Here is a 12332-nt window from a genome sequence, read left to right as displayed (position 1 = left end):
TTCTCTGTGTTTTGCAGCACCATTCGAGGAGAAGGGTGAAAGAGAGACTTCAAGAGGCTCCTTGCATACTTATTTGAATACCGTGAGGTATTCAAAACATATGGGGAAGGGAGCGAGAAGGTTCTGGTATTCAAAACATATGGAAACTGCTATTGTGGTACCCCTGATCTGTGTCAGGATGAATCTCAAAGGGAAATTCTTCACTCGCTACTTCAGACACTTCATGTCACCTCATGCTTGGGGAAAGGCCTGCAGAAGAGTCCTCAATGCTCCTCTGGTGCCAGGGACAGTTTTACTTTTGAAGGAAGGGACACAGTGTGGCAGAAAGACAAGACTACAAAGGGAGGACAGGCCCTGCGGAATTTTTCCCCTTATATGTGTCTTCCCCTTCCAGTGACACCCTCTTTCTCACTACCAAGACCTTCCTAAAGGCATGAGGGCCAAATTTTTCCCAAAATGCTTAAGGACACACCAAGCACCTGCAGGATGACTTCTGTTCAGACAAGTACTCAGAAGCTTGGATATGAATCCTCTCTTTCCAGCTACCAAGTTTTTCACATGCTCTGCCAATGAAAATGTCTTTGCAGAAAACTCTCTGTACCAGCCCTGATGGGACAGACCCAGCTGAAAGCCTCCATAAGGCTGTCTGCCACCCAAGGGCACTTCCAGGCACCTCTCCTGGATGTTTGTTGAGTTGCAGTGGTGTTCCAAAACATGAAAATGCAATACTCCAATTTTATTGGGACATCTGAAAAGTTCATTCATAGAGGCTTCCACTTCTGGTTGAAATACAGGTGCACAAAGGAGTGCGTCAAAAAATATCTATTTGCACATTGTTAAGCTTCAATAAAACTTTTTTTGTTCAGCTTAGTTGGAATTTACAGGGTAAAGGTAAAGAAGATTGAAGCTTCTGACATAAATTTCTCTACACTTTGAATTTAAAAGTGTTCCATGTGTAAGCAAGTGGAAAAGTGTGAGGGAGGGAGGAGGAAAGGAAGATTTCTTCTATGAAAGGCCTGAAAGGGAAATAATTTTCCTCAGTTAAAAAAAAAAAAACCACCCATGAGATCATGCAAACCACTTGCTGGGTATTATTATTATTGAGCATAACACACTATGAGCTCAAGTGGTTACTCTGTGCTCAGCCTTGCTCAAGTTGGCTTTTTAAATGACTTTTAAACTAGTTGGCTCAGGTGTGACAACACCATACTGCAGCAGTAAGGTCTGCAAAGCAGATGTACTCCATCATTTCAAGTGTCCTGAAGGGACTAATAAAGTAATGCAGGAGAAGAAGAAACAGGAGGAGTTGTGCCACTGCTGGCCACAGCTGATGCAAAAGCTGAATTGCTCCCTGAAATCTGAATCATGCACAAATAACTTTGCAATGTTCCACATTGTTTCATGCTCTGATTTGCATGTTTTTTTATTTATTTGCTTTGTTTGTTTTAAATTGCCAGCCCTTTAGACCTAAACAGTCTGAAATTCAAGCTGTGAATCTTTCTGGCTCATAAATTCTGCCTGCCATAACACCTGCGCAACTCGTCTGTCTTGTCTCGGATTTTACAGGCGCATCCGAGGAGCAGCACTGTCCCTGCACCAGAAACTTGTCGACACTTCTCCTGCTGATGTATGAGGCAAGACAGAATTCAGTGCACACACTCTCAGCTGTGCTGGGTATGCAGCAGTAGCATACAGAAGGGACTTCTTTATGCTTAAGCAAATACATCTACCATTTCTCATAAAGGGAATGGATTTTCTGAATTAGAAGATTAACATAGTCACTCTTAACAGCAAATAATGCCCATGTGTTAAAAGAAGAAAGAAAAGTATATATTGAAATTAGTTTACATAAACTGTGGCAGACTTCATTGTCACCAGATATTATGAATGAGAAAGGAATGCAGTTCTGTTTATGCTGCAGACTTTTAGAAATCTAGGAAAGATATGACAGGTGCTACTGTGGCAGGAATAACAAAAAAGGAATAATCTTCTCTCATTTATATGTCATATTGTTCTCTAACTTTCATTCTTATAAACCATGTGGAAGATTTTGATCCAAACTGCAGTAATGCTATTTTATAGATCATGACCTGAATTACTGTGATATCACAAACAAACTGATCTTATGCATTTCTTCTTACAAAGTAATACAAAAACCCCAACCCTGTAAAATACTTTCTCCCTAATTATACAGCTAGATTACAAAACTCAGCATTTGATCATATAGCTTTTTGAAATACAAAAAGATACCTTCTTTTCCTAGGAATTTCCAGACCAGTACAAGATCAAATGAAACCCAACATAAATATAAAGCACTTCAGATCTTGACACTGTCCCCATCATCAACAACTTTATGTATTTTTGGAAAAGCAGGCTTTAGGTGATGGTAACATTCTGTCTTCCCTCACACAGCTTTCTTCTTGAGCTCAAATTATATGGATTAGCACTGATACATAGGCACATACTTCTTAATATCTAAAACACAAATTGGCTCAGCCCTCATTCCTCCAGGACATTAGTGTGTACCAACTACTGGGGTTTACTAAGGAAATAAATATGTCCATATCCTCCTAACCAAATGGAAATGACATAAAACTTGACTAGGTAGGATTTTTTTTTTCTTTTTAGAAAAAATAACCCTTGCCTTTAAAGAATCTAAAGAATATACAATCTTTAAGATCCAAGAGACCTAGGAAATTGGAATGTATCTTTGCATCATGACATGGAAATATGTGATATGGAACCAGAAGCACCTACAGCAATATCAGCACAGTAAGGACAACTGAAGGTTACATAAAAAACCCCAAAGGAGCTAAAGAGAGAGAGCCCCATCTTGTTCAGCGGCACAAAATGATACACTTCACATTTGAAATTCTTAAGAATGCCATGTAGCAAAACAAGTATCATCAGATTTTAAAGGCTGTCTTTGAAAGGAAGAAAACTTTGAAAGTCCAAGAAACACTTGATTTCAGGTGAAGTCAAAAGCTATTGGAAATCTATTGCTGAAGAGTTGTTACACCTTGGATTAACTACAAATGATGTCTGCTCAAGTACTGGAAGGAGGATAAGGCCAGGAGCCTGTGCTGGTGGTGTCTGACAGCTGTGAGTGTAAAAGGGAGGGCAAACATGGAGCAGTGATGAGGTTTTGGCAACATCATAGAAGCCTGCACGAGCCAAAAACCAAAGTCACTCAGATCTAAACAGGGAACTGCTTTCTAAGCAAAAGGTTTTATATTTTCCAATAACTCAGTACCCATTCTGCAGTTTTTTTGTTAGAAAGTCCTTCATTGTGACCATCTTCTGCAAAGTCTATGTGATCTTAAACACTATGTGATGTCTGAAAAATGAAATTATTTCCGCAGGGACCCTCTCTTCTGTACGCACCACCCAGGCACCTTTTAACATCCAACACAACCCCAGCAAAAGGTCCAAAGAGCCCATTCTGCACAGAACTGTTTGTAAGAGAGAGCTGAGCTTGGGACAGCACCTGCACATTGCTGAGGGCATGGGAAGCACATGGGGCCCAAAGCAGGACAGGGGTTACACAGTCCTCATTGTCACCACCAAGACTCAAACAGGAGTTAAAGATTTTAACTGTTTGTCAAAGATGAAGACTTGCAAAGAAGATGAAACTAACAGAAGTTAAAAGAATATTCAGAGGGTTTGCGATGTAAAAGAAATTTCTGCTAACAATGAGCTGAGTTTGTGTATTTATAGAGCACAGAAAGTGAAAGATAACAGCAATCCCATAAAAAATGACAGCCAGAAATTGGAAACGAGAAAAATAAATAGAAAATTTGTTAAACTGTTACTTTTTATGAAGGTCTTTACAAGGATCATATTTTCTGATACAATGAGGAATAATTTATATAGTGCAGTCAGCAGATAACAATGGAAGTATTTACAAACCTGAATTCTTAGAATTCAGTTAGACAAGATAAAAGATTCAGATAACATGAATATCATATACATGAAAGGAACTGAGAATACAAGTAAGAAAATCTGGAAAATAAAATTTTTGAGGATAGCAATATGTAAAAGATAACCCTCTTTTTAAACTAGCTTCACTGAGTATTACCAGTAGAAAATCTAGTAGAATCCTCTTTATTTTGAGTTCTCTGTAGCATTCAACAAATGTTTTAAGATATCTACAAACCAATACCTGGTTTATAGTTTTGGCTGTTGCCTTATCTACTTTAAAATGTCAAAAAACATACATATATACAGACAGCTATGCAAATGCCCCAAGAAGAAATATTTGGAAGAGTTTGTCAGTGCTTTATCTATATAAATGAACAGAGAATTAAATAAAGAAAGTATTTTTAAAAAACAGCAGGAGACAGGGTCTAAAAAGCTATCAAATAAAACACTTTAAGTTCATTCACTCAGAAAAGCAATTTAGAGCATCGCTAATGACAAACACGATAGTATTTGTTCATATACTAAGAGAAAAACAGTGGAAAATGTTGTTAATATCCAGTACACAGTTAACCCTCAACTGGAATACTGTTCCTTCATCACCATTTAGGGCACAATATCCTAGAAAACATGTTGCTCTCAAGAGAGTATTCCAAGTTCTAAGTCTACTTCTCTGAAACAAAGGTTAGCTATTTGAATTTACTCTCTGTGGTGCAAGAACCTGAGAGATGTCCTAAAAGAAATATTTAAACTAAGTAGAGAGGCAGAAAATACCAATTGATTTTGGTGAAATGAGTCCATAACAATGCAGTGCTTGGAACACTTTCAAAAATAAAAAAAAAGAAGCATGCCCAGTAATGATTAAAGCAAGATATGAGATATTTGCAAATACATCTGTATTGTTGCAGATAATTTCTTTCTATTTAAGAATTTTTACTCAAGTAAAAGTCAGCATAAAAATGATAGTCACTTGTTACTTGTGGGGTTCTTAATGTACACAAGGATCATAGCTCCCTCTTCTTTCTTTTTGTTAGATATCTGTAATTAAATTAGCAATAAGATAAGGAGGATTCTTGACCATGTAATGTAGCATCCATGCGTCTCATTTACTTTAAATTTTCTCTGAGAAAGTAACTGGCCCAATGACCTCTGACAACGCAAAGAAAATTAAATCTAGGAAGTATTGTAACAACTAGAAAATGTTGTGAGGGAGTATAATGGACGTATCAGCAGAGGACAGTTACCACAATTGAGACATGTTCCTGTGAAATTCCAGAGAAAAGTAAGGAATGTTTGCATTTTTGCAGTCATTCAGAAAGAGAAAATTAATTACTTAAAAACATCCAAGGATACTGAACAAAAACAGTGTAAATATCATTCCCTAAACCTGCCCATCGAAACTGAAGCCAACTTGTTACTGAGGGATGAACTAGGAAATTTTAATTTAATTCAGTGATTGCAAAATGTCATAAATTAGCAGGATTTGATAAGAAGTCTCCTATTCACCATCAAAAACAGATGCAGTACAGAAAGACTGGGAGAGAACTACCTGCATTATTAGTAATGCTCTTCACAATTCGATGGAGATTTAGAGCAATACAGAATTCATTTGCTGACTTTCAGCATGGCCATACAGGGCCTATAGCATTAGTTTCACATGAGGCTGAATTCTCTATAGGATGAAAATACACCCACTGGGCTGTGCAGGTCTATTTACATCAGAGAAGCAATGCTAATAAAGGGAAAACAAAAAAACCTCTCACAAATAAAACCCACTAAAATAATAATCACTCAGAGCTACTCAGAATATTTATGAAGTTGACATGAAATCTGCCAAAAATTGAGATTTTGCAGATTTTTGCAGATGACTGTGCTTTCTCAGTCTGAAAGAAATGCTAAGACATTAACTAATTATTTATGGAACAACCAATTATTTTGTACTGTAAATCTAAGACTGAACATCATGAAATGCTTATTAGTTGAGCAAGAAAGAGAGTGGAGCAATTCCTTCTGGAGTGGAATGAAGCCAAGGAGCTGAATGGAGAAGGCCCCTTAATGAGAATGATTCACTAACAGACACAGCGATGCTCAATTTACCTAGGCACTGCACAACTGACCATCAAAATGTTTCAAGAGACAGAAAATAACCTTTACATTGTCACTGGGTTGAAGCTGAGCGGTCTGGAGCTACAAGTGCTCAGTTCAACAATTTTTAAGAAACAACAGTGATTGAAGTTAAAAAGTCAAGGAGGGTGATTGTGGTTTTGCTTTCAGAAGGTACAAAGGACAGAGCCTCCAAGGTGCCCTGTGTGCCCTCCTTTCCTTCCAGCTGTAACACTGCTTTCCTGCTGCATTGTTGGCCTGGGCTAGCTTTGATGTGTGACTCTTGGCTAGGCTCAAACATCCAGGTACACAGGACTTAACTCTCTTGCAACTTTTTTCTGACTTACAAGAACAATAATAAAACGCTAAACCTGACAACAAGAAAAACCAAATTAAAAAAATTTAACTGCGTTTACATCTCATTTGCCAAGAAAAAAAAAAACTAGTTGAAAAAGAGCTTTCTATTCAAAATTAATGTTTGAGATAACTCTTTGGGAATGTATAACTAAGTCAGGTAAGGTATAACTTTATTCTGGCATGAAAGCCAGAGCTATGGTGCCCAGTCTTTCTAATGGGCAGTTCAACATCATGTGAAAGCTACCTACTCCAGATCTTCCATCATGACTGGGTAACCAGACAAAACTACCCCTGCAGCACACGAGCATTTTATCATTTAAATATGCTGATCTCACAAACATATGTCCCACAGAATGTATGGTGACACATCACCAGGATCACATCTCAGGGAACTCAGCAGGGGAAGACAGCAGGGATGAGGAGAGCTGCCAAAATGATTTGTCTGGTCCATAATCCCATTGCCTCAGGCCAGTAGCACATGGCCAACAGCCAGGTTGATTCCTTTCCTGATGGGCCTCATGCAACCTTCTATTAGCTGGTAAACCTGAACCAGAACATTAGAGCTTAGGTGAGAAATGTGGACATAAATGCAAAAAACCCTTTCAGTTCACTGCCACACCTGAAAGAAATCCATTTGAAAATCCAAAATCAATGTAATTTAACCCTAAAAGTATTGATCCATTTTCGCTCTCATTAAGATCAGGCCTTTGAGCAGCAGAGTTAGTAACAGACAGTGTTGCATATCTCCACTAATGCTCTCTTTGTTTTTTAACTGATATCCATAAAGAGGTCACATAAATAAACTGAAGATGATTCTCCTTCCATGCCAATTACTGAGATGCTCAGAGAATCCTTTTCAGACTATAACTGTGATTTTCCAAGTACATTAAGAGACTTGATTTTCCTTCCTGCTTCATGCAAGACACTTCTGTCTTTGCTGAGAGGCTTAAGTACAGGTTCATAGCACAGATGTAGAAATTGAGTACAAGCCTTAACAGGAATCTACAACAAGAAAAAACTAGGAGTGAATAATTTTTTGCACTGGATAAAATGTAAATGATCCCTTGAATCAACCCCACTGCTAATGTGATCATGTTTATGCCCTGGCTTCTTAAGAAGAGGAATGAATACAACAAATCTTTTAATTAAGAATTTAAAGAGTGACCTACTCTAATAACAAGGCACAAACAGCCTCTTTTATGTGGACCAAATACCCTGTGACAAGTTCTAAGTACCTGTGTTCAGAGATACAAAATCTGCCTCCCAAAACTCGAGGACAAAATGGGATCTTACAGATACCTCCTGCATAGCTGAGTGAGTTCAGTTAATGGTTCAGTGATTTTTTTTCCCAAGCTGCATTATGCTATATCAGCATCTGAACAGCACTCAGGTAAATTAAAACCCTTAATATAGTCACTTCCCAAATAATTCTTGCAACTAAATTCCATCTGACAACAACAATCATGAGAGAAACAGAGTAGACAATCTTTTCACATGGGCATCTTTTTTCTTCCTCAAGAAACTAAGAACTGATTCATGTCCTTGAAGAAAGCATCAAAAGTTATAGCCATTAAAATCCAATTTCAGTGTATCTCTTGAAATGAGATAATAAGAAGTAAATAATCAAGTAGTAAAATAAGCTATCTTATCAAAACCCGTTTCGATGTACGACATTGTTCATGTTGAATACCCAGTACATTTCTGATTATTTAAAAATTAAAAAAAGAAAATTATTTTCATTTCATAGCTGTCATTCTTTACCATGTAGCTTTCTGTCTCTAGCAGGCTCTCTAAGAATATTCTGCTTTAATGCTGGATTTAATGATGTGTCCTCTCTGAGACAACTGGGAATGTGACCATGGAGCACACAGACTTATACTGACAAAGCCAGCCTTTACTGACTCCTTGCTATTCACACTCTTTCCATTGGGTGCTGCTATGATATTAAACAGATTACTGCTGGGACTCCAAGTGTGCACACAGAAAGGCAAGGCAAAGGTTAAAGTTCTCTGCCTATGCTGCTCAGCCCATTGTTCTACGCAGCCCAAGTTTGTTTTACTTGACAAAGTTGGTGGTGCAATTTACTAGGTAGTGCTAAGAAAAATAGTCACTGACTACTTTTGAAAAAGCAGTCTTAATATGGAGTCTTGCAGCTTGTACTAAAAGCTTTATCTTCTTTCAGGAAGGTGATATGACTAAAATTTATATGTACATTGCAGCACTCAATTACTGTACACTGTAGCTGTGCAGATGGCTTTCTTTTAATTAAGAGTATTCAGTACATCTTCTGCATAAAGAACCAGGCAATGAATAAGAAGAAATTTAATGAAAGTAACTAAAAAAGGAAATAGTTTAAAGGAAGCTAGGGGGGGAAAAAAGGTGGAGATAACTTAGGACACAATTCTTGCAAGCATTTCCTGCTCATTCAATGCAGCCCTTCAGGAGAAATCCTTGAAAATTTGCGGCCTTAGAGAGGTCTTGTCAAGTAGTAAGTATCGAGCAACTGATCACTAAACTTTGCACAGCTGATGAATGCATGGATGATAGGTAAAGATTTGAAAAGCAAAATAATAGCTGGAATTTGACTTTCAATGTGGCACAGACACACCAGTGAATGTGTTCTGGGGGTATTGTGAGAAAGTGTCAGGGCTTCATTAAGTTATGGCAAGAAAAAATAACAATATTTGAAATATCCTCAGTATTAACAGCTACTGCTGTCAATACAGGTAACAGTAGCAAGCAATACTAAGTGGTAACTGTGATGAATATACAGCTGCTACAACCTGAAATCCTGGATATTTAATAATCAATAATAAAGCTATAATCAATAATGAATTGATAATCAAGCTTTTATATAGGTTATATTCCTAGTTAGAAAAACATTGACATTTAGTTATGTGGCCGCTATACTAACTGAGGAAAACAACCAAACAAAACCAACCAATCAACCAAACAAAACCCGAAGAAAACGTCACGAAAACCACATTCAAAAGGAAAAAGACACAGCAAGACAACATGAATTTCATGTTCTTAAATTTGCTGCTGTCAGGCACAAATGCTTAAAACATACAAACCAGGGTAAGAAAAAGCTGCTATGGGTCATAAAAGATAGGATTCAGCCAGGGAGATTACATGCCTTCTTAGCAGGGACAGTAATTTAAGCCACTCTCAAGATAAATTCCAGTATTTCTGTATTCTAAACTCTTCAGTGAATTTTAAATTTCACAATGATGGCTAGACTTACCTGGTAGACCGGGTGGGGTTTTCAGATATTTGCCATTAAAATGTTGAATTACTACTTCACATTTTTCTGTAGACTCCATTCTGGAAAAGAGAAGAGAGTGGGATATGGGTAGAGGCAATATGTGTTACTAGACTGCTATGGGAGCACTCAGTCAGCAAAAAAAACCAAAAAAGCAGGAGGAGAATAAAAGGACAAGCACAGATGCTGAGAGATACCTTCAAAGCTATTGTTGCTGATTTTTGCAGAGAAACTGGTTGAGCCCATTAGGTCAGAGTGTGGCTCCTGAGGAGGACCTGCCACCCTCCCTGCCTGCAGCTGCGCTCCCAGCTGTGTTCGAGCACGGCCCTGTCAATGAACTGACCCCTTCCGGCTCCAGGGCATCACCCAGAACAACGACATCCTTTACGCTCTCACGTGCTGCTTGGAAAAGCAATGGACACGTTTCTAGACTCCTTTTGCACCCAAAATAACTTCAAATGGCTTAAAGGAGTGAATTGCAGGATTTGGAGAAGAACACGGAGGATTAAACAACAATTATTAAGGATTACAATGTTAAGAAAACAACCTGCAAAAGACAGGCTTTATAGTAAAACCAAAGACAATGCATATATGACTATTACAAAATAGAGCTAAGTTCTGGGTGAAGAAAGTAATTTATGTGCAACACCAGCTGAGGACATTCCTTACTGTTTATCTTCTATAAGTTCAGGATAACTTTCAGCATTGAGATATTAAAATATTAACAGTGAATTGGTAAATGTATTTTTGAACAATTGTAAGAATACAGAGTTACTAGTCAAACCTCAAACCATGGTTATACCACATCTGGAAACTCACTATTGCTTCAGATCTTCTAAATTAACTGCATACAAGTCCAGAAAAAGCGTTAACTTTGCTACAGAGGGGGTTTAGAAATTTTGAAAAGAGGAAAGAGAGAAATGGAAAGCTGGTAATTTCCTAGAAAAGTTGTGTTTAAAAACCATGTTCAATGCTCCTCCATTGCACCAGTATGTACCTCCAGGTATTCTCCACAAAATAACTCTGCTGACATATATATTGCTTACTTCTCACCAGTCTAGATAGTTTTAAAATGAATTTATCCACTACTCTTTCTGTCACACAGTTTGGGGAAAGAGTGGTTCACATATAGCAGCAGTTTGTCTCCCAGGATAAAATTCTTCTCGAGTCCAAAAAACCACACCATACCACAAATTAAAAAAAAAAAAAAAAAAAAAGAAGCCCTAAATTTCCCATTTAATTTTTTCAGGAAGGCAGTCTATTGTGCAATTGTTTCAGATGAAATTAAAACTTTCCCCTTCCAGGTTGTATCACTGTGTATCATGTGGGCTGGGCCATTTCTACAAGCACAAAGACAGTGACTTAGATTGTTCGCTTTGGCTTCATTCAGACTTAACTAAGCGAATGTCTGCGCTGAGCCTTTAGAGACTCTTGTCTCTGAAAGAATAAATGCAATAAAAGTCTGTTTTCTGTAGCTGCAGGCACTTGGTGTCAAACCATGTTATGTTGCACCACACAGCAGTGACACTTTCATTTTAATACATGGGGTACATTTTAACAAGCCAAAGCAATCCCTGCAAAGAATGCAATATATAAGCTGCCAAATGAAAGAGACTCAGTGCACTTCATGCGTTTTATGTGGGAAGAGAATAAAAGTGAAACCCACAGTGTTCTGGGATAAAAAGCCCATAATTCTAATAGCACTCTGAAAAAGAATGTGCACATTTTCCTCTCAAGTTTCACAATTAACGGCTCTCAAATGCCATTGCTGGCTATCTGTAATCTGGCACACGCTTCGCTTGAAACCGACACTGGCATTATCGACTCAGCCTGAAAAGGCAGCACAATAGACAAAGCCCTCTATGCATGCTCCCCTCAGATGTGTTGCTGAGTAACAACTGCATCCATCCTTTGCCCGCCCCACCTGAGCCCTCGTGTGCTTTCTGCAACTCTGCCCCTGGGGGTGGCCTTTCCCCCCGGCCGGGCAGAGGCTGGCCAGGCAGCCACGCACTCATCAGGAAGGCTTCCAGCCCAGGGCCACCAAAACAAGAATTGTAATTGTCCACAACATCCCTCTGCTTAGAAAGGAACCTTTCAAAGTGAGTTCTTCAGGATGATTAGCTCACTGATTGACTGGGAAAAATTAGGGGTACAGAGCAATCAGATATATTAGCAAAATTCTGATTCTTGACTTAACAAGACCCTGGGTTTAGTTTAGTCAAAATTCAGACCAATATTAGCCACTTATGTGGTTTTTTATGTGTCAATGTCTATGGCAGGCACCTACACACGAGTTTAATCTATCCACACACAGAGATTCACACATTACTCCTCTTCTTGTTTTATCCATAAAGATGAGCTGTATCTGGGCAGAGATCCCAAAAATACACTTTCTTTAGGTCCACATTAATAAATTCCTCCTACTTTTCCTTCAGAAAGCTGCAGCACTCCTCTATTGTAGAATGTACTTTGAATTATTCTTCTTATACGAGCTAGCAATGTTTCAAAATGTTGCTTGAGACTGGTATTTAATAAAAATATCACTAATGGAATTGTTATATGCTAAAAGGTTTTCAGTAAAAGAATGTCAGCTGAGCACAGGTAAACTTGGGGGAAGAACACACTTAAATATATTTTTTAATTGAATACATTTTTTAATATTGGCATTCCTTTCATAATGATAGAACAAAAA

General features: G+C 38.1%; 1 protein-coding gene across 12 annotated transcripts in view; it reads right to left on the bottom strand.

Moving 5' to 3' along the window:
• Positions 1–12332, bottom strand: part of RBMS3 (RNA binding motif single stranded interacting protein 3) — a 707096-nt gene that overhangs the window by 131556 nt on the left and 563208 nt on the right. For all 12 annotated transcript variants that reach the window (XM_014274144.3, XM_026799147.2, XM_074538955.1 and 9 more), the window contains one exon: positions 9623–9702. In XM_014274144.3, the coding sequence (XP_014129619.1) occupies positions 9623–9702 (80 nt within the window). The remainder of the gene's footprint in view (positions 1–9622; positions 9703–12332) is intronic.

This window comes from Zonotrichia albicollis, chromosome 1 (assembly GCF_047830755.1).
Source record: "Zonotrichia albicollis isolate bZonAlb1 chromosome 1, bZonAlb1.hap1, whole genome shotgun sequence".
NCBI lineage: Eukaryota > Metazoa > Chordata > Aves > Passeriformes > Passerellidae > Zonotrichia > Zonotrichia albicollis.
The sequence above is the reverse complement of the archived record's forward strand: the minus strand, read 5'-3'. Positions and strand labels throughout refer to the sequence as shown.